This window comes from Lissotriton helveticus, chromosome 9 (assembly GCF_964261635.1).
Source record: "Lissotriton helveticus chromosome 9, aLisHel1.1, whole genome shotgun sequence".
In the NCBI taxonomy this organism is placed as follows: Eukaryota; Metazoa; Chordata; class Amphibia; order Caudata; family Salamandridae; genus Lissotriton; species Lissotriton helveticus.
Window position 1 is genome coordinate 1,076,368,464 of NC_136070.1, and position 26,902 is coordinate 1,076,395,365.

The 26,902-nt window shown below is 46.8% G+C and overlaps 1 protein-coding gene across 4 annotated transcripts in view; it reads left to right on the forward strand.

Annotated features, from left to right (window-relative positions):
* PPM1M (protein phosphatase, Mg2+/Mn2+ dependent 1M) overlaps positions 1–26,902 on the forward strand; it is a 242,076-nt gene that overhangs the window by 105,931 nt on the left and 109,243 nt on the right. For all 4 annotated transcript variants that reach the window (XM_078661457.1, XM_078661456.1, XM_078661458.1 and 1 more), the window contains exon 4: positions 12,307–12,561. In XM_078661457.1, coding sequence (XP_078517583.1) covers positions 12,307–12,561 — 255 coding nt within the window. The remainder of the gene's footprint in view (positions 1–12,306; positions 12,562–26,902) is intronic.

Below are 26,902 nucleotides of genomic sequence, written 5' to 3' on the forward strand. Positions count from 1 at the left end.
GGGCTGGACTGTTCCCATGAGGCACAGGGTCAGACTGATTTGCATATGGCCATGTCTGAAATGGGGTGGCTGAGTGGGCTAAAGAATGGTGATGGATTAAACCCAGATCAGTTGACTGGGGGTGAGTGTTTGATTTGCTCAAACGCTCCGTCCATCATCTCCTTTTGTATCGCTTTGTTCGCCTTAAGTGTGGCAGGGTATGCTCAGACGTGAGTCCCTTGCTCACTTGGCCACTGGATTCAAGATAGCCTGGCTGATGAGGATTATGAATCCGAAACCGGTCCCAGGATGCTTGTTTCCGGTCCATGGAAGACATGGCTTAGCAGTTCGGGCTGGACTGTTCCCATGAGGCACAGGGTCAGGCTGATTTGCATATGGCCATGTCTGAAATGGGGTGGCTGAGTGGGCCTAAGAATGGTGATGGATTAAACCCAGATCAGTTGACTGGGAGTGAGTGTTTGATTTGCTCAAACGCTCCGTCCATCATCCCCTTTTGTATGGCTTTGTTCGCCCTAAGTGTGGCAGGGTATGCTCAGACGTGAGTCCCTTGCTCACTTGGCCACTGGATTCAAGATAGCCTGGCTGATGAGGATTATGAATCCGAAACCGGTCCCAGGATGCTTGTTTCCGGTCCATGGAAGACATGGCTTGGCAGTTCGGGCTGGACTGTTCCCATGAGGCACAGGGTCAGACTGATTTGCATATGGCCATGTCTGAAATGGGGTGGCTGAGTGGGCTTAAGAATGGTGATGGATTAAACCCAGATCAGTTCACTGGGGGTGAGTGTTTGATTTGCTCAAACGCTCCGTCCATCATCCCCTTTTGTATCGCTTTGTTCGCCCTAAGTGTGGCAGGGTATGCTCAGACGTGAGTCCCTTGCTCACTTGGCCACTGGATTCAAGATAGCCTGGCTGATGAGGATTATGAATCCGAAACCGGTCCCAGGATGCTTGTTTCCGGTCCATGGAAGACATGGCTTGGCAGTTCGGGCTGGACTGTTCCCATGAGGCACAGGGTCAGACTGATTTGCATATGGCCATGTCTGAAATGGGGTGGCTGAGTGGGCTAAAGAATGGTGATGGATTAAACCAGATCAGTTGACTGGGGGTGAGTGTTTGATTTGCTCAAACGCTCCGTCCATCATCCCCTTTTGTATCGCCTTGTTCGCCCTAAGTGTGGCAGGGTATGCTCAGACGTGAGTCCCTTGCTCACTTGGCCACTGGATTCAAGATAGCCTGGCTGATGAGGATTATGAATCCGAAACCGGTACCAGGATGCTTGTTTCCGGTCCATGGAAGACATGGCTTGGCAGTTCGGGCTGGACTGTTCCCATGAGGCACAGGGTCAGACTGATTTGCATATGGCCATGTCTGAAATGGGGTGGCTGAGTGGGCTAAAGAATGGTGATGGATTAAACCCAGATCAGTTGACTGGGGATGAGTGTTTGATTTGCTCAAACGCTCCCTCCATCATCCCCTTTTGTATCGCTTTGTTCGCCCTAAGTGTGGCAGGGTATGCTCAGACGTGAGTCCCTTGCTCACTTGACCACTGGATTCAAGATAGCCTGGCTGATGAGGATTATGAATCCGAAACCGGTCCCAGGATGCTTGTTTCCGGTCCATGGAAGACATGGCTTGGCAGTTCGGGCTGGACTGTTCCCATGAGGCACAGGGTCAGACTGATTTGCATATGGCCATGTCTGAAATGGGGTGGCTGAGTGGGCTAAAGAATGGTGATGGATTAAACCTAGATCAGTTGACTGGGGGTGAGTGTTTGATTTGCTCAAACGCTCCGTCCATCATCCCCTTTTGTATCGCTTTGTTCGCCCTAAGTGTGGCAGGGTATGCTCAGACGTGAGTCCCTTGCTCACTTGGCCACTGGATTCAAGATAGCCTGGCTGATGAGGATTATGAATCCGAAACCGGTCCCAGGATGCTTGTTTCCGGTCCATGGAAGACATGGCTTGGCAGTTCGGGCTGGACTGTACCCATGAGGCACAGGGTCAGACTGATTTGCATATGACCATGTCTGAAATGGGGTGGCTGAGTGGGCTAAAGAATGGTGATGGATTAAACCCAGATCAGTTGACTGGGGGTGAGTGTTTGATTTGCTCAAACGCTCCGTCCATCATCCCCTTTTGTATCGCTTTGTTCGCCCTAAGTGTGGCAGGGTATGCTCAGACGTGAGTCCCTTGCTCACTTGGCCACTGGATTCAAGATAGCCTGGCTGATGAGGATTATGAATCCGAAACCTGTCCCAGGATGCTTGTTTCCAGTCCATGGAAGACATGGCTTGGCAGTTCGGGCTGGACTGTTCCCATGAGGCACAGGGTCAGACTGATTTGCATATGGCCATGTCTGAAATGGGGTGGCTGAGTGGGCTAAAGAATGGTGATGGATTAAACCCAGATCAGTTGACTGGGGGTGAGTGTTTGATTTGCTCAAACGCTCCGTCCATCATCCCCTTTTGTATCGCTTTGTTCGCCCGAAGTGTGGCAGGTTATGCTCAGACGTGAGTCCCTTGCTCACTTGGCCACTGGATTCAAGATAGCCTGGCTGATGAGGATTATGAATCCGAAACCGGTCCCAGGATGCTTGTTTCCGGTCCATGGAAGACATGGTTTGGCAGTTCGGGCTGGACTGTTCCCATGAGGCACAAGGTCAGACTGATTTGCATATGGCCATGTCTGAAATGGGGTGGCTGAGTGGGCTAAAGAATGGTGATGGATTAAACCCAGATCAGTTGACTGGGGATGAGTGTTTGATTTGCTCAAACGCTCCCTCCATCATCCCCTTTTGTATCGCTTTGTTCGCCCTAAGTGTGGCAGGGTATGCTCAGACGTGAGTCCCTTGCTCACTTGGCCACTGGATTCAAGAAAGCCTAGCTGATGAGGATTATGAATCCGAAACCGGTCCCAGGATGCTTGTTTCCGGTCCATGGAAGACATGGCTTGGCAGTTCGGGCTGGACTGTTCCCATGAGGCACAGGGTCAGACTGATTTGCATATGGCCATGTCTGAAATGGGGTGGCTGAGTGGGCTAAAGAATGGTGATGGATTAAACCTAGATCAGTTGACTGGGGGTGAGTGTTTGATTTGCTCAAACGCTCCGTCCATCATCCCCTTTTGTATCGCTTTGTTCGCCCTAAGTGTGGCAGGGTATGCTCAGACGTGAGTCCCTTGCTCACTTGGCCACTGGATTCAAGATAGCCTGGCTGATGAGGATTATGAATCCGAAACCCGTCCCAGGATGCTTGTTTCCGGTCCATGGAAGACATGGCTTGGCAGTTCGGGCTGGACTGTACCCATGAGGCACAGGGTCAGACTGATTTGCATATGGCCATGTCTGAAATGGGGTGGCTGAGTGGGCTAAAGAATGGTGATGGATTAAACCCAGATCAGTTGACTGGGGGTGAGTGTTTGATTTGCTCAAACGCTCCGTCCATCATCCCCTTTTGTATCGCTTTGTTCGCCCTAAGTGTGGCAGGGTATGCTCAGACGTGAGTCCCTTGCTCACTTGGCCACTGGATTCAAGATAGCCTGGCTGATGAGGATTATGAATCCGAAACCTGTCCCAGGATGCTTGTTTCCGGTCCATGGAAGACATGGCTTGGCAGTTCGGGCTGGACTGTTCCCATGAGGCACAGGGTCAGACTGATTTGCATATGCCCATGTCTGAAATGGGGTGGCTGAGTGGGCTAAAGAATGGTGATGGATTAAACCCAGATCAGTTGACTGGGGGTGAGTGTTTGATTTGCTCAAACGCTCCGTCCATCATCCCCTTTTGTATCGCTTTGTTCGCCCGAAGTGTGGCAGGTTATGCTCAGACGTGAGTCCCTTGCTCACTTGGCCACTGGATTCAAGATAGCCTGGCTGATGAGGATTATGAATCCGAAACCGGTCCCAGGATGCTTGTTTCCGGTCCATGGAAGACATGGTTTGGCAGTTCGGGCTGGACTGTTCCCATGAGGCACAGGGTCAGACTGATTTGCATATGGCCATGTCTGAAATGGGGTGGCTGAGTGGGCTAAAGAATGGTGATGGATTAAACCCAGATCAGTTGACTGGGGGTGAGTGTTTGATTTGCTCAAACGCTCCGTCCATCATCCCCTTTTGTATCGAGATTGGGTCCTGAGCAAATGATATGCTTTTGAAGTTCAGATTATCGCATGCCTTTGAATTGTGAAAGCATTAGTTCTAATATAGCTGGAATATATATCAGATCCCTTAGACGTACTACTAAAGAGAGCAGTAAGCTCTCTGGAGAATGGCTACAAAATACAGAAAGAGAAGGAAGATGAAATTGAAAAAAAGAAAATTAAGTGCATTGCTTGAGCACAGTTTGTGCTGTTCTTCCCTCCCCTGAAACTCTTTGGAAGATGAAGAAAAAGGTTGACTTGAACTATTGTGATGGCAAGCATAGATGGTTTTTAACATCAAGAGTATGATAGTGGTCCTTTAAATGGGCATGCGGGTGGAGCCTAGCTGGGGGCTCCAATCCCGAGATTGAAGCAGAGGAGATGCTGGGGATGCACAGCACAGACAGCCCACCTCCCCCAGGATGTCGTTGCCTCGTGCCGCCGGGCCCCCTGATGCATATCGAGCCGCGACTGAGGAGCCCGGCTGTCTTCGACTGGCCAAAAGATGATAGTGCTCGCGACCTGGACTAGGTCCTGGTAGTCGGCGGAGGTGTGGATGAGTGTCTTGTGGTTCCCCCTTCCCTGGAAGAGAGCCTACTGCAGAACGATGAGACGCTTCGGGCCTGGCCTGGAGCCTACTCCCCTGGTGTTAGCAGCTTGTGACTACTGGATGTGGCACCACCCCGTGGGGGAAGGTACAGTGCCTGCATGCCTGGTGGTGTTCCTGGCATGAGATGGCTGGGCCTGGCAGCCTGAAGTGAGGTGGAAGCTCTGTGCTCCCTCGTACTACCACGAGGGATCTGTGCTCCCTCATACCACCATCAGTGCATGCAGAGCCCACTAGTCACATTTGCGACGTACCACCTGTAGCGTAGATCAACCTCGGCTGTGAGACCTGGAAGAAATTCCTGGGGCCTGTGTCTGCTGTGTGGGACTGGTGAGAGGGGCGGGTTGCACATGTTGGCTCCATCAATATTGCCTCCGGCTACAGAGTACTCCTAGAACTGTAGGTGGATACCGCCTACATTAATTACTGTAGCTCTGCAGCTGTGGACAGCGGGGGTGACCCGGGTCTGAGTTGGAGCCTAGTTGGCCTAGTGACTGAGAAGGTTGCTGCATGGTTCCTGGGAAGTCATTGAGGAGGAGTGGTGAATCACGCCTGGAGAAAGCACTACAGAGAATATTGTGTGGAAAAACATTCCAATTACATCTGATCACAGACCAGTTAGGAGAGAATCACATCCAAATTTACTGAACCAGTCGGATCCTGTCTCCATTTGGGTTCTGGGTAACGCTGATTGCAACTATGGGCCAATCTAAACCTAAACCGAGAGCCACCCAACTGGAGACAGGAAATTCCTCACTCCCGCCATCGGTGTCAAAGGAAGATGGAGAGGTAAATTACGCTTCAGTCCACTCTCACTCAGATAGGGTCTTGACCACTATCGCAGACACTAAGACAATGCTCCAGCAGGACATTGATGCAGTTTTAGTGGGTTCGGCCCACTACAGGCATAATATCATAAACTAGTGGATCGAGTCAAAACCGTAGAACAGTTCATAGAGGAACTTCTTCCCAAACAACAATCAACAGACCACAAAGTGGAGGATTTCACTGCTAAAGTGCTCCCTCTGGAACGTAGAGCTGAAGATGCAGAAGGCCGGAACATTAGAGTGATAGGACTCCCTGAGGGGGTGGAAGGAACAGACATGGTGTCTTTTCTAGAAAATTGGCTTAGCACAACAGTTGCACCTTGCCACCTCACGAAATTCTTTGCCCTGGAAAGGGCTCACAGAGTGCCGGCTCGGCCCTCTGGCACCCGAGAGATGGCCCTAGGCTGGTGGTGGGTAGATTACTTTACTATAGGGACCAAAATATTTTTTATAGAGGGCTCACACCAATGGTCCATTTGTAATTGAAAACAGTAAGGTGCTGGTGTTCCCGGACTTTACTGCCACGGTGCAGTCCCACCGTGCATCCTTTGAGGAGTCCAAGAGGGCTCTTCGCGAAGAAGGTATACAGGATTCATGGATGTTCCCTGACAAACTCTGCATCGTACTAGATGGCAATACATACTTTTGTGAAACTTTGGATGTGGTGTGCTCATGGTTGGCGTCACACAAGGCAGGTCCGCTGCTCTTGGGCTCCTGGGGAAAGTCTGGGACCCCTAGACAGAGAACCAAGAGACGGCTTAAACTTCCCAATAAGGAATACGAGCGGCAGTGCTAGCCGTACCAGAAATAGTATTGTCACAAAAGATTGATGCTGGCTTACACACCTTTTGGGGTTATCACTCAGCGGCCTCTGACTCAGGGAGCCAGGCCCTAGGTGGAAAGGGTCTCCCGGTTATAACTCTACAGTTGGTAGATGACATCATTTGATTCCTTTACCAATTGATTTTCTTGCTCCTTATACATGGTTGTGATTACTGGAATAAACCTGGGCATATAGTAATTGCATGATTTGTTCATCTTAGGTTGGGTCAGAGCTGGGGATTATGTATGAGATGGGCGCAACAGGGGTGCCCTTGTGTTGGCTCGCAGACAGTTGCCTTTGGTGGGCATCTCTTCTTTGTTACCCTAGGTGATGGGCCGGCGTGGACCTGGGCTCTTTGCACTTTTTTTTCCTGCCCCCACCCAGTTTGCCCCAGCTGGGAATCGGAAGGTGGCTCTCCCTTAATAATGTTTTTTTTTTACAGGTTTGGACAGCCAGCCATTGCTGGACTGCCTTTTGAGTGGGAGTTTGAGGTTGTGATGTTGTTATTTTGTCCTGGGGGTCATGGATAGCTTTGATATTGCTAGGTTGTGTGCGGGGGGTCGGGTGGCTGCGGGACAAGAGTTCTATATTGGTGCCATCCTTGAGAGACCTTCATCTATATATATAACAACGAAAGTATGTCTGTCTGTCTGTCTGTTTGTCCTTTATGCATTACTACACCATTCATCCGATCGCCATGAAACTTTGGGAAGTTGTTGAGTACACTCCCGCGAGGATTTCTGGCATAACGTTTTTTTAAATATCGGCCCTCCCAGGGCCCTCATAATCTTTCGAATACTGATGTACGCACCAGACGAAAAAACAACAAATCGTGTATCCACAAGCACTCGAATAAATAAATAGAATTAAAACACCATTCATCCGATCGCCATGAAACTTTAAGAAGTTGTTGAATACACTCCCGCGAAGGTTTCTGGCATAAATGTCTTTAAATATCGGCCCAACAGGGCCCTCATAATCTTTCGAATACTGATGTACGCACCAGACGGAAAAACAAAGAATCGTGTATCCACAAGCACTCGAATAAATAAATAGAATTAAAACGACACTTTGAAATGTTTTCTATATTAAAATGAATAAGTTTCAATAAAAATAACACAATCTAAATTGAATGTTATCATAACGAGTTTCCTTGAATTTCCTTTCTTCAGAGATCGCAGCAACGCGCCACGGGTAAGCTAGTTATAACATAAAATTATTGTCATGGAAAGTTAGAGAAATGGGTTCTGCTTCCAAACAACATAATATTCACCAATATTTGTGTCGCCAGGGAGCCTAAACCGTGATGTTGCATGAGACGCATCTTACTACACAGGAAGCCATCCACCTGCAATGTAGGTGGGGTGGGCAACTTTATGCAATATCCTATTCTGCTTATTCACGGGGAGGCGTTGTTTTGGATTTCGGAAGGACCCCCTTTTGAACTTACCCACACGATTATTGATCCAGAAGGCCGCTATGTTCTGGTTAAGTGCAGGCTACTTGGTAGAGAAGTTACTCTGGGTAGTGTATATGCCCCAAACTTGGATCAGAACCCTTTCCTTCAGGCGCTATTCATACCTTTGTCCTCCTTAGGAGTGGGTGATCCCATTCTAGGAGGCTATTTTCACTGTGTGGATGATATTCATTTAGCTCGGTCCACACCTCCTCTACCTGGAGTGCTGGTTTGTAAGACTCGGATGGGTTTCTGTGATTGAGTGGGACATTGGGGCCTCACAGATACTGGAGAGTGCAGCGCAGACAGGAACGTGATTATTCTTATTACTCGCATCTTTATAGACTATACATACGATTGGACATGTTGTTTGCTCGACCTGTCTTGGCCCAAGTGTGACCCATACTGAATATCTAGGGAGCACACTATCGGATCACAGCCCGTTGCTATTGACATTTCGCCCCTTTGCCGAAAGCCCAATGATTGCCACGTTGCACCTTAACCCATCCTTCCTTGAAGATGCATGCTTTAGAGACTCCTACAAGCGACCATCTCCGAGTATTTTCGATTCAATCAGGGTACTGCTACAGGTCCCCTTGTCGAATGGGTAGACTTTTGGGGTTAAAAGAGAGCTAAATAAAGAGCTTTCTTCTCTAGACCACAGTTTGCATTACTTTGGTAATAGTCTGGGTAGGACGCTACTCAAGGGCAACTCACAGAAGTTACAGGTCAATATAATGTTGCACTAAACCGTCTCCCATGCCTTGACTTACGACATTACCTTGCTAGAGTACATGAGCAGGGGTGGGGTGGGGTGGGGGGGGGGGCGATTGGGCAGGCTTATGGCGTGGTTGATGTGCCCGGAGTCCCAAGAAGCACCCATAACCCAGATTTTATCTGATGAAGGTATATTGCGTTACTTGCTCGGGGCTATTAATGCAACCTTTTGCTACTACTATGAAACCCTCTAGAACATCCTGAAGTGATTTTGCCATAGGACATAGCAGATTTTCTGCTGCCACTGCCATTGCATATGCTCAATCTGGCTCTACGGGAGGACCTGGGAGACTGGTGATGGTGCAGGAGGTCCGCTTGACCATCAAAGACATGGCTGCTGAAAAATCCCCTGGCCCAGATGGATTGCTGGCAGATTGTTATTCTACCATTTGCTCCTGCCCTGGCCCCTAGATTATAGACACTATATGCCAAATCATTGCACTTGGGCTCCCTGCCAGATCCAACAGAAGATGAACTGGTGGTCCCCCTTCCCAAAACGAAGTCATCAGCCTTGCGTCCGTCCGAATTTTGCCCTTTCTCTATGCTAAATGCAGATTTTAAGATTCTCAGTTAAATACTAGCAATGCAGTTGCTTCCCCTCATGCCAGGTCTCATCCATGACGACCAGAATGGATTCATTCCATTCAGGTCCACCTCTGAGAACCTCTGCTGGTTATACCATATCCTCTATCACCAGGATATTGGCTTCTGCCCAGATGCTTTGGTTATGTCAGTAGACCTAGATAAGGCCTTGAATTTGATTTTGTTCATGCAATTATGAGGCGGCTGGGGCAAGGAGATAGCTGGATGCGATGGGTGAGCCTATTATACACCAATCCTGCAGCGAGGGTTAGGACAGGTGGTGTCATCTCGGCTTCATATGGTGTACACTGGGGCACCAGACAGGGGTGCCCATTGTCTCCCCTTTTGTTTGCTCTGGCAATTGAGCCCTTGGCAGAGCTGTTTTGACAAAAGGGTGCAGGTCATTGGGTGTTTCTGGAGCGCAAAGACCATATTATATCTTAAGATGCTAATGACTTATTACTCTACCTAGCAGATAATCAACTGGAGTTGCCAATGCCTTGATGTTGTTAAATGAGTTTTCAGTACTTGCATTCCACCGGGTTAACTATTCAAAAACTCACCTTTTCCCCTTGATATTGGGGGTGGCACAGCAACCTGGTATGCCATTGGGGGTCACCTTGGTTCTTTCAGTTTTTGGGCTTCCAGGTGTTTCATACTTTGGATGACATTAATGAAGGCAATTTGGAACGATATGCTAACTTAAGGCCTGTGTAAAATTCTGGCAATCCTTAAAATAACCTCCCATTTCCTTTTCTAAGATAATCATGCTTCCCAGACTTATCTTTTTTGTAAATCTCTCTGTCACAATAGCACACTCTTGGTTTACCCACTTGGAGTCCCTACTCAGAGAACTGATATGGGATGAGGGGGTGCAACAGAGTCTCTCTGGCAGTACTCCGGGGAGCCCCGGGAGTTGGTGGCTTAGGTGATTTTGAAATATACAATTTGGCTGTCCAACTTCAGTGGTTGTCCCAGTGGTTGGATGGTAAGGTTCCTGAAAGTCTTTGTTCCATTGGCCTGGTTGATAATCAGGGCTTCTGCTGGCGAGACTGTTTCCAATTGGGTGAGCTTATCCCACTGGATGATTTGTTATCATAATATGATGTGCCCCCCAGGCCAGTTATTGAATTATCACGCTCTGGTGAGGACTTTTAGGGATTTGTGGCCCGAAAGTCGACGAGAGCAGGAAACCCACATTGTCTTTTAGACATTCGTGACTTTGAGCAGCTCTGCACGTCACCTCATGAAGTGGCTTTATAAAGCGCAACTCGAGATGATCACAAAACCATTGGTAAAGATTCGGGAGAGTTGAGAAACATTACTAGGTAGAGACCTGGCAGACACAGAATGGGTATGATTGTTGGGCGCTCTAAGCGTATTTCTAGGAATTCTGAATTTATTTCAGCAAAGGTTTGCTTTCTAGGATTGTTCCCTAGACCCAAGGCGCACAAGATTGGCACTAGGTTGGTGGATCTGGCTTTGATCTTGGCAAAAAGACATATAGAAATGAGATGGAAGGCTGGGGCGGGCCCTACATTGGTGACAAGAGGAAGGGACGATAACAAATGGGGCAGAGCAGAAGAGAAAGCACTGATTAGGGAAGATGCACATGGGACAAGGTGTCGCCCACTGGCGGGCCTTTGAGTGGAGGCACTTGAAGCCTGGGATAATAAGAATGATGGTAATGTGGGAGACTTGGAGGATGACACTCTACAAGGTGAGGGTACGCATAATCCCCTTGATGTGGTCTAGCTCCCTTACCGGAAACTGTTTGACTGGGGGGACCTGTTGCTGTGGTGCCTTCCCTTTCCTCCCCTGCCTCCAGCGTAATGCAGTGAATGTTATTGGGACCCTTACTCTATCTAAAGCAGGTTCTTCTGCGCTTCATTAGTACTCAGACCCTCACAACAACCTTGTTATTGTTTTCTTTTTCCTTTACATATGTTTTTTCTTTAATTGTGTTTATTATTTCAGGCATTGCTAAGACTACATTTACAACTCCCAATTGTCAATATTGCATAGAGCACTAAGGAGTTACAATCCACAGATTCGCCATTAACGTTATTTGACTACAATAAGGTTTAGTAACATACACAATATGAGGTTCACTGAGACCTGATTAAATGTATGAACCTATCATTACCATGAAATGATCTTTGATTACTTCAAAACTATCCTATGTCCCTATCCGTTCTATGCTGTCAGCAGGTTTGAAGAGGCGTTAAAAATGTAATCCGATATGCTCCAATATGTATATCTTGTACTGAATCTTTATGTATGTTTGTACCGTTCGATTCAAATGGCAATACAATATGTTTTTAAAAAAAGAATGGTGGTCGGAGTGGTACTACATGGTCTGCAGGTGTATCCTGCATATAGAGATTCAAATGTTCAAATAAAATAAATAAAGCAATATTACAACAAATAGATTTAGTGACACTCATTCACTTTACTTACACATATCTTTACTTGCTAACATAGTTAGGCTAAAGGATAACCATGGCAAAGAAGTAAAACAGGACTTTTCACTTTTTGGGATTAAATAGCTAATGATATGTTGCAGTTCATGTTCGTAACAATTGCAGCCATTCTCATTGTAATGTCTGGGCCTGGCGGTGAACATATGAAGACCTAACCTGGGCTTGGACAAATAGTGCAGTTTTGCAAAATATTCTTGGTTTCAACATAACCAATAGAATCCTCACACCACTAGGCAGGAGCAGAGTTAATGGTTAACATGGAAGCTGTAATTAAATAGACCAAATGGTCACCACAGATGCTTCAGAATCAAAACATTTCTCTTAAGTATTTTTTAGATGGTCTCCCCAATAATGACAGAATTACTGGCACAGTCCTTGACCTTCTGGCATTGATATGGCTATCAGAAATAAGCATGTTTCTCCTTGAACCGTCCGCTTTTGATTGGAAAAAAGTTCGAAAGCAATTGTCCATTAGATATACCGAGTTTATTTTGTAGTTGCAGCTAACTTATTACGAATTGTGTATCTTGGCAACAAGGATATTTTACTCAGAAGTCCAACCCAGAGGTGGTGTTATGTTTTTGTCAGTCTAATATTTGACCATCTCCCCACAGTGTGTGACCTCCTGTTACTGGGCTCTGTTTGATGGCCATGGTGGACCAGTGGCAGCTACATTGGCAGCACAGTATCTGCACTTTTGCATAAAGGAGAAACTGGAGGAGATCATGGAAGGGATTGATGGACCACAACCTCCAATGCACCTAACTGCCCGACGCCTTTATAAGTCAGACCCTCAGTTTGTGAAAGAAAAAGGGATTTGTCAGGAGCATGTAGTGATCGGGGCTCTCGAGTCTGCCTTTCAGGAGTGTGTGAGTACATCTGATGACCATTTTCATACTTTGTAAATATTCAGACATGCATCTCAGTTTTTAAATCTGTGTAATTGCCATAATTCATGCTTGTATTTCCATAATGTCCTTTTTCCTTCTCTTTCTGCCACTTAGGCACAATTAATGTATTCCCCCAATGCATGTCCTGTTTAAATTTTAGCCCATGTAGACCTGTCTTTGCAAGCATGTTTAGTTTTTATTCCCACTTTAAATAATGCTCAGTTAAGGCAATTGACCCGTGACAGGTTTTCTTGTTTGTGAACTGAAGCCTTGCTTTACTGTTATTCGCAGTCTACATCTATAGCATCACTTGGACCAGTGTCGGAACTTAAACGCTCAGTTGTTAAATGACTCTCCTCCAGGCTGCACGGAGGCCTCCACACTGTAAATGCAATGAGCTGGGGGCATTCTTTGCAATTAATTGCAATAGAGAACTGAAAACACTGCTTCCAGCATGTAATTTACATAAACACCTTAAACACAGAACTCTAACTTGACTGGAACATCAGCCTGCAACATGATCGGCCAAGTAAGTCACCTGTGGGTCAAGTATTTATACTGAATGCTACCAAATAATTACTTCAGTGCTTGCTTATAAAGCTCCCTTCTGCTGCAGGGAGGAGTGTTTTATATAGTCTCACACATGCGCACAGCATCTACAGGAGCGGAGTTCACTGTCCACCCCTGCTCACTGGCGACCAGACCTGCCACTAATCCCATACACCTTAATGGAAAATAAATGAGGTACTCACTCCCCTACCTGGAGTAAGCGGGTCACCACTTTTCTTGAGCCCCTGAGCCATGTGAGTATCACACAGCCATGAGGACATTGGGGGGCTCTCTTATTCCCTGCAGTCCAGTGATCCTTCTGCTTATCCTAGCTACTTTCCCCACACCACGTTCAGACTCAGAGGGCTGGGAATTTACACTCCCAGCATACTCCCATCAGTGACAGCATACTACCGTCAGTTACTGGCTATTGAGTTTACTGGAATTGTGTGGAGTGGGATTGTGTGTTATTGAGTGTAATTATGTGGAATGGTATTTTGTGTTGGTGTGGAATGGTATGTGGTGGAGTTTTATTAATGCTTGTTGTATGTGCGTCTACCTGTGTGGACTGGTGCATATGTTGGTGTTTACGCTTCTATGTCTGTGTTTTGTGTTTCTCTTTGTATGTGTGTGACTGTACATCTGTGGGTGCCTGTGTGCATTGGTGCATATGTTGGTGTTCGCGTGTGTATGTCTGTGTTTTGCGTTCCTCTCTCTATTACTGTTTGTCTGTGGGTGCCTGTGTAGACCGCTGCATTTGTTGGTGTTCACATGTGTATTTCTATGTGTGTTGAGTCTCTTTGTGTATATTTGTCTGTGAGTGCCTGTGTGGACTGGTGCGCATGCTGGCGTTCGCGTGTATTTCTGTGTTTTATGTTCCTCTTTGTGTGACTGTGTGTGTGTGGTTGCCTGCGTGGACTGATGCCTATATTGGTGTTCTCGTGTTTATTTCTGTGTTTCTCTTTGTGTGACTGTGTGTCTGTGGTTGTCTGGTGCATATGCTGGTGTTCAAGTGTGTGTATTTCTGTGTTTTGTGTGTCTGTGGTTGCCTGGTGCATATGCTGTTGTTCACCTGTGCATTTTTGTGTTGTGTGTTACTCTGAGTGTGGCTGTATGTCTGTATCTCTGTGGACTAGTGCACATGCTGGTGTTCGCGTGCGTCTCTCTTTTTCTGTGTTCCTCTTTGTGTGAATGTGTGTCTGTGATTGCCTGTGAAGACTGGTGCATATCTTGGTGTTCGGGTGCCCATGCTGGTGTTCGCGCGTGTATTTCTGTCTCGGTCCTCTCTGTATACATGTGTCAGTGTGTTTGTGGGTGGTTTTCCTATGTGTGTGGTTTGCCTGCCTGTGAGTGTGCGCATATTCCATATATACATCTTGCATATAGACATTTGGCCATGCACCCCGGGTCGAGGCTGCCATTTCACGATATGACTATTATTCATAACAGCCTGCGAGCTCCTCCCGAGTCGAAGCCTGGGCAAGGCCGAGAGGTTTCCGGCTAGAGCTGCTATACATTAGCAACAACTGCTGTGAACGCAGATTTTTCTAGAAAAGGGTGCACTTGCCGGTTTTGAAAGCCAGGCAGTGTGCTTGCACTATAACCCTAGCGCCAGGGCCGGCGCCGTATTCCGGAGGCAGTGGCGCTGCTCGGTCCCAGAGACGGCTCTCCCCTAGGTCTGAGCCGGGTCGGTCTCCCTCCGCTCCCTGCTCGCAGCGCGGGGCTGTGCCAGGAAGCGCTCCTTTCTCTCAGGCAGAATTAGGGCGCCCTCGCTCCTACTCTCCCACAAAACCACATGAAACACAACACGCGTCCCTGTAAAAAAGAACTCATTTGATTACACACCCCTCTCGTTATCTCTCAGCGCAGACAACCAGGGCGTGAAACCCACAATTTATGAAAAATACCGACCAAAACTCGTGCTGCTGATGGGAATTCCCTGACCCAAAATACTGAATTGTTGAAAAGAGACTCCGTTACTCTAGCCAGGCATGTGCTTCTAAACAAGGGCTGTGTGTTTTTACAGTTGCAGTTTAGCTTAACTGCCTACAACGCCACAGTGCTGGAAGAAATGTAAAATGTACAACTGTGCCATGGGCAGAATAAAAATAGCGCCTTAATTGTGTCCAACAAGCCCGAGCCACTGAATAGCGCAGGGACGTGTAGGAGTGTTTAACTGAGCTTAACATGTGGCTTCCAATAGCATAAATGTCCTCGTGTGCTAGGCCTTCCTATAGGTTTGCATCGTGTTTACAATAAAACGTTAGTGGGCTAATTTGGAGCAAGCAGTCCCCTCAGAGCTCCACAAACGAGAAAGAGGCATTACCTCACATTTACCACTAGAGAAACAGATCCCAAATTTGGCCCGACGGTGAGAATATGGCAGACAAAACGCAATTTGTTTAAAGTAAATTGTGATATTTCGCCTGACGCTCCATGCTCTTACCGCCACCTCGCCTCACAGACCAGTTGAAATGCTGGCACTGTCGAAGTAAACCACGCACCGCAAGCACTCTCTCTTTCACACACACAGGCACGTAAAAAAAAACTTTGGTCAGCTTTTGGAAGTCGGAGCTGCTTACGTTTTGCATCGAGCTGGGTTAATGAATCCAGCGAATTTGCAGTTGCAGCCCAGTGCGTGCACAGAGCAAAACTGTTACCAGAGCTCTGCAGTTGCTCGGCCTGACAGATACATTTATTGTCCTGCTCCTGCCATTTGTACTAATGTTTGCTTACAGTAAGTCCATATATATAAATATATTTTTAGATGCAATTTTTATTTTTATTTTCTATTTTTTTTTTTTACTGAAAACAAATCCCTGGCCACCTGGAAGTGTGAGTGTGTGCAGATAGCTGGCTGAGGTGCATTTGATGACTTTGTTCTGCTTGCAGGGGTGTTTTGCTGTGTGGCGAGGCTTGCATGGCTGTCTTTGAAGCATTAAGACATGGCATCTTGAAATACAACTGGGGTTGCCGTTGATAAATAAACAGGGCCACATGCCTTGCAGGAAGAAATGACAGCGCAGGCTGCTAGCGCCGCGTCTCTTTTCTGCTTGCCACACACACTCATTCACTCGCCTCCTCCTCTGCATGGCTATGGGATCTCCCTGCTGCAATATCCTTGTTTATTTTATTTTTGAGGGTTGTCAGGGACCATGGGTAAACAGATCATTATTTCCTGCTAATGGGAAGGACTGGCATGGGGTGAAGTCGAGCTATTAATTTTGTGCATTTCTGCGGGAAGGCGTCTGTTCTTCTGGGGTTGATGGGAGACATACTTTCTTGCAGCGGGCGGATAGCATTTGAAAGCATGTGTTGTTATATCGATGCACGCATAGGCGACACTCTCACTGCAGATTTCTTTTATTTTTGTCTTCTTTTTGGAGCAGTGTGCATTTCCCTGTATTTCGAGGGAGGTGTGTTTGGCATTGCATGCATGCCTTCTGTAGCCTTGCGAATTTGCGCAGTGGTTTAGTTGGTGTACCCGCTATGTTTTTTATTTTATTTTACTGGCTTTGGGTGGAAGTGGGTCTGGTTAAACGCCTTCTTACCTCCAGGTGGAGCAAGGGCTGGCATTGGGTGCACGCAGTCTGTCATTCTTTTACTGGGGCTCTGAGGTCTGTTGTCTTTTTGTCTGTTTATTCAGTTTTTCTTTTTTTCCCCTTTTCTGTAAAGTTGTCTTGGCGCTGCGTACTTGCATTTCTCTTCCAAAAAAGCGTTCTGCTTTCAGCGATACCTCCAGGAGTACGCCACGGCTTTCTCAATGAGACTATATTTACTTAGCAATGCGCCACTGCGAGCATATGTCTTCAATTATCGCGGCCGTGTCTGGCCATGATAATTGAAGACATATGGCCTTTGGTGCGCGTAACAGACACCAATAGGCCATGGGCGGAGCTACTGGACCGCCCATGGCCTATTGCGTGTTCTGTTTTAAAAGTACATGCACGAAAAGGCCAATGAAAATGGACCTAGGAAATAACACACACAAGCTGCGTGGAATTTCCAGGTCCATTTTCAAAACCTCGAGAAAAGGACTCTGGCTGCGCGCAGTGTACGGTAGGACGAGACCTTAAAACTGTACCAAATACTATAATTAGACACCAAAAAATAGACACCAAAACTCTGTTTAAATCTGTTATTGGCATGTCTGTAAGATAAGATCACATCACTAATCCGATTGATATTATCCCAGCTACTGCCTCACAAAGCATCTTTCCTGTATATTTGGACATATTCTAACAAACTCACAATGATACATTTTTTTTAAAGACATTCCCTTGACATTTGAGGATAATCGTAACTCAGGTCCACTCAGAGGTCAAGAATCTCTATGAATATTGTGGTAGACCAGGCTGACACAGAACTGCTTTTACTGTATCGGCCAGGAACAATGGAAATGAACATAAATAATAATCTTTACCCGTCTATCCTAACATGTTTATGCGGAATCGACAGGGTCCAAAACCAGTAGGTGGCAGTCTCGTGTTTTGTGGCTAGATGGCAAGGTAGCACATTGATTCTATTGCATTCTCCAAAGCAGCTGGAAGTTGCTTTTGTAGCTTCAATTTCGCCTTAAGTGCCATCCCTGGCTGAGAGTAGGATGGCAAGGAGTAAAACATGAAATGAGAATCCATGTATTAAAAGACAACTGAGGAGACCCAGGAAAGAATGGTAAGTTGTATATACAAGACCTGTAAATCCTTACACCCTAGGATGAAAAGGAAAGACTGTGGGAATTAACCAGGTGAAGTTCAAATCATAATTCACTGCCTGTAAAGAAGGATATCCTACCAAAAATGATAAAATTAGTTTGCACAGTTTATGGATAAATCAGACAAGATTCCAGGAATGGAGGAGGAGCTTCGCGGGCATCCAAGATGGTCGCGTGAGCACAGAGCTCCCCGGACCCGCGCCACCCTTCACAGATATCCTGACCACATCCTGATTTCGAGGACGGGATTTTGTTCGTACATCCTTGCTGATCTTCGTACCTTTTGAAAAATCGAATTTGGACGCTGGGGTCCACTTTTGCATCGTCTCTACTTTTTGTGGCCTACCCCGAGGCGGACCGGGGGCTCGGTTGTTTGGCAGGCCGTGGAGTAGTGGATCAACAACGGCTGAGGGGGTCCCCTCTGGTCGGCCCCTCCTGACTTTCGGTTTCGTTTTCTGCTCCCGGCTCTGATTGGCAGAGGTGTAGCCCTGATCCACCTTCGGCTGGCCTGTTGTCACTTTGCTGTTTGGTGCTGGCCCAACTGACTGCCCACAACCCGGCCTTTTTTGTGCCTACAACCATCTGATCTGGTCTTGTTGACTGTCTGGACACTCCACGACCGGCCATTTTCACCAGGTCGCGAGGACCCCTTCGGGGTCCCTTTTCCAATATGGCCACTGGACCGTCTCTTGAGAAGCGCAAGACCAAGGCACCTCTCCGTGGTGGCCAAACCCAGACGAACATTATGGATCACTACTCGCAGGTCAAGGGGTCGCCTGGCGCTGCGGGCCGCGCTTTGGATAATCCTAAGACCGTCTTTTCAGCGTCTTCGGAACCATTCTTACAGGACGTCATGGGTGCCATTGCCAACATGCAGGCCTCTATGGGATATCAGTACGAGGCCCTAGCCTCTAAGATCGACACAGTGGCCGTTGACATTACGCTGATTAGAGCGGATCTTGCAAAGACCAATGAGAGGGTCGAGTCTTTGGGCTTGAAGACTTCTAGTCTTACTGCGGATGTCACAGAAGCCCAGACTGAGATCGGCAATCTGCGTTCCTCGCATGACCTGATGGCTCGTCGTCTCGAGAACTACGAAAACAGGGCCCGTCGTAACAACGTGCGCCTTATTGGTGTCCCGGAGAATCCCGAGATCCTGGGGGTTGACCTCTTGGTGGAGGACTTGATTACCAACTATCTTTCTCCCGCTGGACTCAGCAAGTGCTTTGCGGTTGAGCGCGCTCATCGTGTCCCTGGCGGGAAGGCTAAGCCGGGTGCCCCCCCGAGGCCCATTATTGCCAGGTTGTTTCACTGTAGAGACCGGGATGCTGTTCTGCAGGCCTCATGGGACAAGGGCCCAGTGAATTTTGAAAATGCCTCCGTTTCTTTTTATCCTGACTTTTCATCGCTTGTCCAGAAACAAAGACTTGGATTTCAGGGAGTGAAGAAACGATTGCGGGACTTGGGTCTCAAGTACGCCATGTTGTTCCCTACCAGGCTTCGGATTGAATATCGGGAACGTGTATTCTTTTTTGATCGCCCCGAAAATGTCAGTGACTGGCTCGACTCTCTGCCTATAAGAGATGAACATACTGAGCACCCCGAAGGCGCCAACGGGGGTGTGGCGGAATGAGGATTTTACCTGTGGATCCTGGCGTCTGAACTTTTCTGCTGTTTCAGCTGAGTCTGGACTTGGGTCTTCTGTTAGGCCTAGATCAGCCTGGGGGTGGCGGGGGTGAATGGGGAATCTTCTTCCTCCTGGGTTCTTTGCGTAGCTTAGTTTAGTAATGGGGCAACAGGCACACTGCAAGTTGGGGTGGCTTATTAGTCGTACGCAGGGGTGCAGGGTGGGGGGAGTAACACGTTCAAGTTGGATGGTGGTGGGGGGTGTGTGTGTGTTTCTGTTTACTCACGAGGCATCGTATTGTTTTTCTCATCTGCACTGATCATGGGGTTCTATGTGGGTCCTGCTCTGTCTACTTTTCGGGGATGGGGGGTGGCGAGTTGAGACTGTTATCCTGGAATGTCAATGGGTTAGGGGACAGAATTAAGCGGAGTGTTGTTTTGCGATTCCTTAGGCGTCATTCTCCTGATATTGTCCTCCTACAGGAGACACATTTAATAGGCAATGCATGTCAGGCAATGAATAGGCGCGGTTATCGGTTGGTGGCCCATGCGGGGTTTACTTCTGGGTCCAGGGAGGCTGGTATTCTTATTTATTCGGTCCTCTCTCCCTTTTGCAGTTGACGAGGTGAAACTTGACGACAGGGGGCGCTATGCGGTGCTCACTGGTAGGTGGGAGGGGAAGACATTATCCATACTTTCCGTTTATGTCCCCCCGGGTCTGCAGGCTTTAACCTACGCTGATCTGTGTAGAGTCCTTTTGGACCTTCCTGAGGGCCTTCTTATTTTGGGTGGGGACTTGAATTCGGTTGTTTCTGGCTCCTCTGATCGTCACCCTCCCAAAGATCTACCAAGGGCACAAATGTGGTTGAGTGATTTGCTAGAGACCTTTGGGCTTGTGGACGCCTGAAGACTACTACACCCTACACAGTTGCAGTACACCTTCCACTCTAGGGCACATGGCAGCCTTTCTAGATTGGACTATTTCTTAATGCCAGCGGTCCAATCATCCTCCATCAGAGAAATCCGTCAGCTCCCTAGGGGTATTTCCGATCACCCCCCCTTATGGCTCCGGTATGAGGTCGGGACAGGCGACGAGGGAAGAGTTGCTCCTATTAATCCATGGTACTTTCGCAACCCCAAGACCCGTTCGGAACTTGTAAAAGCTGTTGAGCATTATTTCGACGAAAATGTGGGGTCTGTTTCTTCTGCTGTTTCGCTATGGGAAGCATTTAAAACTGTTATACGTGGTCAGTCCCTGTCCTTGATTGTCGCTGCTAAGAAGGCCGCCAATGTGGAGGTTGTGCGATTGGAATCTGAGATAGCCGCTCTGGAGGACGATCTTCGGTTGGGCGTCTCCAGTATGAAGTTGCACTACCTTGCTTTGAAACAAGCTGACTACAAGGCTCTGGTAACTGATGCTGCGAAAGTGATGTATAGGGAGCAGCAGGGACGACTGTATGATGTGGGAGACAAAGCGGGTAAATTGCTTGCGTGGTTGGACAAGAAAGAGAGGGTTAATCGTGTGGTACCTGTGATTGAGCGGCTTGATGGAGAGAGTGTCACTGATCCAGCTGGGATCGTTCAGTGTTTTGCGGACCACTTTGAGACTGTATACACCTCTGTTTGCGATAGGGATGAAGAGGACTCCCGATTGTTGTTGACGCTGACAGAGACCTCATGGATGCTCTACTTACAGCGGATGAAGTTGCGGTGGCTATTCGTTCCCTCCGTTCGGGTAAGGCGATGGGCCCCAATGGTTTCCCCATTGAATTGTACAAGCTGCGACCTGATAAACTGGCGCCCTACTTAAGGGACATGTTCCTCGAGGCTCTGGAGTCTTGGTCCCTCCCCTTGGACCAACGACTCGCTACTATCGTAGTCATTCCTAAGGAGGGTAAGCCACGGGATCGTTGTACTTCGTACAGACCTATTTCTTTACTCAATGCCGAACCCAAAATTTTGGCTAAACTATTAGCGAATCACTTAGTAACTGTGATCGGGGACTTGATCCATCCAGATCAATCCGGTTTTATCGCACACCGCAACACTGCTTTGAATCTGCGCAGACTCCACGGAGTTCTCGCGAGAGCCAGGACGCTTACTGAACCGGCCATTTTGGCTTCTCTTGACGCTACCATGGCCTTTGACACTATCGAATGGCCCTACCTTTGGGCGGCCCTCTCGAAATTCGGGTTTGGGCCAGGCTTCATAGCCTGGGTGAAACTTCTTTATGAGAGTCCCCTGGCCCAGGTGGTTGTTAATCGAAGAGTGTCTTGCGTTTTTACGCTTGGACGGGGTACCCGGCAGGGCTGTCCGCTGTCCCCTTTGCTTTTTGCTCTCGCTCTTGAACCTTTGGCAGAGTGGCTCCGTTGGGAACCTTCTATGCGGGGCATCCGATGGTCTCCTGATTTCGAGGATCGAGTCTCGCTATACGCGGACGATATCCTTCTATATCTCACTTCCCCTAAAAAGTCCCTGAATGTACTTTTTGATGTTCTGACCTCTTTCGGAAAGAACTCCGGTCTTGTTATTAATTGGGCTAAATCCTGTGTCTACGTTTTGGCGGGAGATCTCCCTCCACTGCCGCGTAGATTTCCGATTCACGTGGCGGAGACCGGTTTCAAGTACTTGGGGATTTATGTTTCCTTGGACCCCTCTAGGCGCTACGAGCTTAATTTATTACCCCCCCTTCAGCGGCTCACGCTCGATGTGGCTCGCTGGCGTAGGTTGCTGCTGTCGCCCCTCGGTAGAGCGGCGCTTTTCAAAATGATGTCTCTGCCTCGATTTTTGTACGCGCTTCAGAATTCCTTTGACCCGATTGCCTCAGGTTATTTTCGTGAAGTGGAGAGCCTACAGAGACAACTGGTCTGGGACGGGCATGCCCGTATCGCTCTTTCTAAACTCACGCTTCCGTGGTATGATGGCGGTATAGCCCTCCCGGACATCAGACGTTATTACTGGGCATCCCAGTTAAGTGCGATTAATCATGCGACCTACGCACCAGGCCCTGCCCCGGCGTTCTCCATGGATAAATTTATTCTGCCAGGGGGGACCTTCAGCAGAGCGTTGTACTCCGGAGGACTCCGTGGAACATTGACCGGTCCCACTAAGATTGCAATGAGTGTGGGGCGTGATGCGAATGCGGCCTTGGGTTGGTGTGGCAGGTTCACTCGGGCCACCCCTTTGTATGATTCGGAATGTTTGGGCCATTTGTGGAAAACAAAAGGCTTTGCTAAATGGGATATGATTGGTATCAGCAGAGCGGGCGATCTGTGGTCGAGGGGTACTGTCAAGTCCTTTGACGTGCTGCAAGTGGAGTATGAGCTTGGTGACAATGAATTCTTTAGGTACGCCCAGATCCGTCATGCTCTGTTGTCTGTGTTTGCTGCGGGTGATGATATTCCTGAGTCTTCCCCTCTGGAGGACCGCATTTTGGATGGTCATGTGCCCGACAGCACGATCTCATTGATTTATAAAAAACTCATCAATAACAGAGCTGACTTGCTGGTTCGCCTCAGGGCCGCGTGGTGTGCGGACGGACTGGAATTAGATGATGAGGACTGGCAGTCTGCTTTGTCCTCGTCCAAGGAGGTCGCTATTCCTGCTCGTTTGAGATTTGTCCAGCTTAAGATACTTCACCGAGTGTATGTCACTGGGCCTTGTCTGGTTCAAATGGGTTTTTCCTTGGATGGGTTATGTAAGCGTGGCTGTGGGATGTCTGGTACCTTTCTCCACATATTGTGGGAATGCCCGGAGATGGTTAAGTTCTGGTCCCGAGTACATGATGTCATGGAGAGTGTCACGGGTGTGTCCCTGATGCCCGAGGCCAGGCGTTGTTTGTTGAATGTTTGGGAGCCTAATGACTACGGCTCAGCACAGATTGTATGGGCGACCCTTGGAAATATGGTCGCGAAAAGGGACATTGCCCAGCTCTGGGGTTCACATAGACCGCCCACCTTATCCAAGTGGAAAGAAAACATGGACTGGTGCATGTTCCGAGAGAAGACTGTGTACCTTTCCCGGGGACGGCCCAAGAAATGGGTTAGAATCTGGTCCCAATGGAACGCCTATCGTGGTGCTATATGTACTCCTCCGCAGGATGTAACCGTTGATGTGTCTTCGTCCCCCTAATTGACATTCACTCTTCACCTATTGTCAATGATTCCGCTTGTTTCCTTGTCCGCCCCTATCCCCGTACTAGCCGATTGAAATGTGTCCATCTATCCTTTGAGCTCTGCCCGCACGGACCCATGATAATGTACTATTATGTTTTTGCCTTGTGAGGTTTGGTTTGTTTTTATGTATGTTTGTTAATTTCAATAAAATTTAAAAAATAAAAAATAAAAAAAATAAAAATATTCCAGGAATGTCCAATTTCAAGTTTTTTCCTTATGTCTTTGTTATTAAATGCTTCATATTGTTTTGACTCTGATTTTCCTAGTCTGTCATGGGATTCACGACTTTGGCATATGTAACTGGACCTAGCTGAGTGTTTGTACATCTTGGTGGTAAAACATTTAAAGTCTCATTTTCAAAGCTTCATTTTATGTTGTTCATGGTGGAAACCTTCATAAGACTGCCCAATGTTTGCCGTTTGTTGGAAGGTATGTTTTAGCAAATGGCAATATAAAATGGAGTGCCTGATAAAGTACTTCTCCTTTTTAGTTTAATCCGTATTGATTTAGGTACCTTCAGAAAATGATGCAAATTCGGTATTATATGTAATCCTTTAGCGACCGGCCTCCTCCCAGCTGAAACACCAGCTATACGTAGAAAATAGCCTCCTTTCTCCCTTGTCCTATTGCCTCATCTCTTGTTCCATATTCGCAGCCCAGCTACAGTTGTCCTTCAAGGATTTATTACTTAAATATTTAAATAATAATGCTTTGTTTTATGTTTCACAGTTGCCACAGCTTCTTTTATAAGTGCATTTGAGATGCCAGTAACCTGGAACTCATAAATATGTCTATGTGCTCTGTATTTTCATTATCCTGAACCACTTGTTATACAAAGGTGTACCACATAACCCTATGCTATTATTGTAAAACTGAACTGAAAACCCAATAAATTCAGTTTTATAAAATACATCTTGCAGCCAATAAGTTGAACACATGTTTTAAGTGATACTTTTCTATCCAGATGGTCAGTTTTTAATTTTTTTGTTAATACTAAAGTTTGATCCTTTGATAATGCTTTGTAATAATTCTTATGTAAGTTGTATGTCTGTCTGTCATGTAACATGCTCTGTCAGTGTGATGGTGTGTGGATTGCAGACAGAACAGGCACACCAGTTAGGATAGCCTGCCTGCACTTTTATTAGGGAAAGCCAGTAGAAACAACCTCACCAGTCGTTCCTGAATTACAATTGCTGCCACACGGCGAGTCAAGTTATAATTTTGTGAGAAAAGACGATAGCTGCCTTCACACTGGTAAAGGGAACATTTCATGTGTAGCCCTTCTCAGTAGAGTCTCGTTCTACTGTTGAACTTAGGTGTTAAAATGTTAAGGTACACCAGTGGAATCACAGAATGTTGTGGTCACTGGAGGAAAATACAGCCCACTGAGAGTCCAATGGATTGAAACGATTGGAAAGTGGAGGATCAGCTCAAAAAATATAAAACTTAGGGCACTTCAACTGCTAAGGGCATCATTTGAAGTATGTTACACTCAAGCTTAGAGAAACACACTATTAACTGATTGCATCAGAAACATGCGGTTGGGATTTCCTTCAAGAGATCTGTAGTTCATCCCACTTTAATGAAGTGGTGTATGTTCTGTCAACTCATATCTGCAAACTACAATTATTCATGATAAATGTTATATTCTCCAAATTTACCAGCACAGAAGTAAGACTGTTTTTAGAGAATAGGCTACGGGTAGTGGATGACAAGGAAGAATGGCAACGGATAATAGAGATTCAGCATGGGATTTACACAGGAAGTGTTATCTGATGCAACATGAAATATTACATGGTTCGCTTGGGGCACCCGATAAGATGCACCAAAGTGGACGAACAGAGACTTCCAAGTGTTTAAGATGTGATAAAAGGTGGGTTATAGCACAAAGCTGATGTGATAGTTTGAAACAAACCAAAGAAGCACAGAGTGGTCAAGATACATGATGATACATGATCTCAGGAAAATGGCAAGTGCTGCATCAAGTGAAAGGATAGAGTACTCGTTGAATGGCCAAGAAAAGATCTTCTTAGACGTTGTACATTTTTCTGAATATTTGCGGTTGATGTAAAAATTCCAGCACCTAATAAACACCGGAGGCTGTTGCTAGGAAACACATGGGAAGGATACAGTGATATTCAGGGTAGAGATGTTGATGTAATGTTCTGCAGATATCAACAATATTGTTTTTTATTGTACATCACATTTAACTTTTGAAAACAAGGTTTGTACAATATAATGTAAAACAACATTTCTCACTGAATGTGACATTTACAAAAATGTACAGCATCCTTGCTGAGACAGAGAAGGTCTGCTACTGGAGAGTGCCTCTAAGAGAGGTTGGTACTGTTAGTTTGGATGGCATCCATGCTGAATAGTCTGGTACTCTCCCATTAAAGGCACAACAGCCCTTTTAGAAGTGCCAATGTCCTGTTCGAATTATAACAGCCCTGTAAAGAATTCCTAGTATTGTTCTGTTGAAAGTATGGAAGCCCTGCCTTGAATTTCTGGAAGTATCCCATTACAGCATAGCAGTCCTGCTAGGGAGTGCTGGAAATTCCTATTAAAGGTATAGCTGCACAGCGGAAATGTAATGGTCCTGCGTCATTCATGCATGAAATTCTTCCCTGAGCGGTGGTGTTACTTTCCCATAACACGTGCCGAGTCCATCTAAGAAAACGATTTCACTCTTTGCAGTTTCGATCAATGGAATTAGATATAAATGGAATGAAAATGTATACTGCACACGATTACTCTAGCAGTGTGTCTTGGCACTATAGCTTTGAGCAGAAAATAGACCTTGAAACAAAAGCAAAAAAAGCAGCCCTTAAAATAAAAAAGCTGGCCTTAGTAAGCATTATACATGCTCAGAATGTTAAAAGGAAGCTCAGACACCATGGTCAATCTAGCTGTTGCCTCACTGCTGAAACACCCAAGAAGAAAAACTACCCACACTTTTCCATACTCATCCCACCTAAGGTTTTTACTGTAAAAACAGACTGTTATATTGGCTTTCCCAGTGATTGTTAAGGAATTGTCCTGCATATTCAAAACATTGTATTCATTTAATGTTCTGCTTTCAGATAATACCTGCAAGTAATCATTTATTGTTCAGTTAATTAAAACTTTAACAAAAGTGCAGCTCGTCAGTATGAATTCAGAACAGGAACAGGAACATTACCAAGATTTCTCTGAAATGCTGCTATAATTTGGACAGGATTGGCAGACAAGGGTTAATGTTTGAGGATTCCATGGA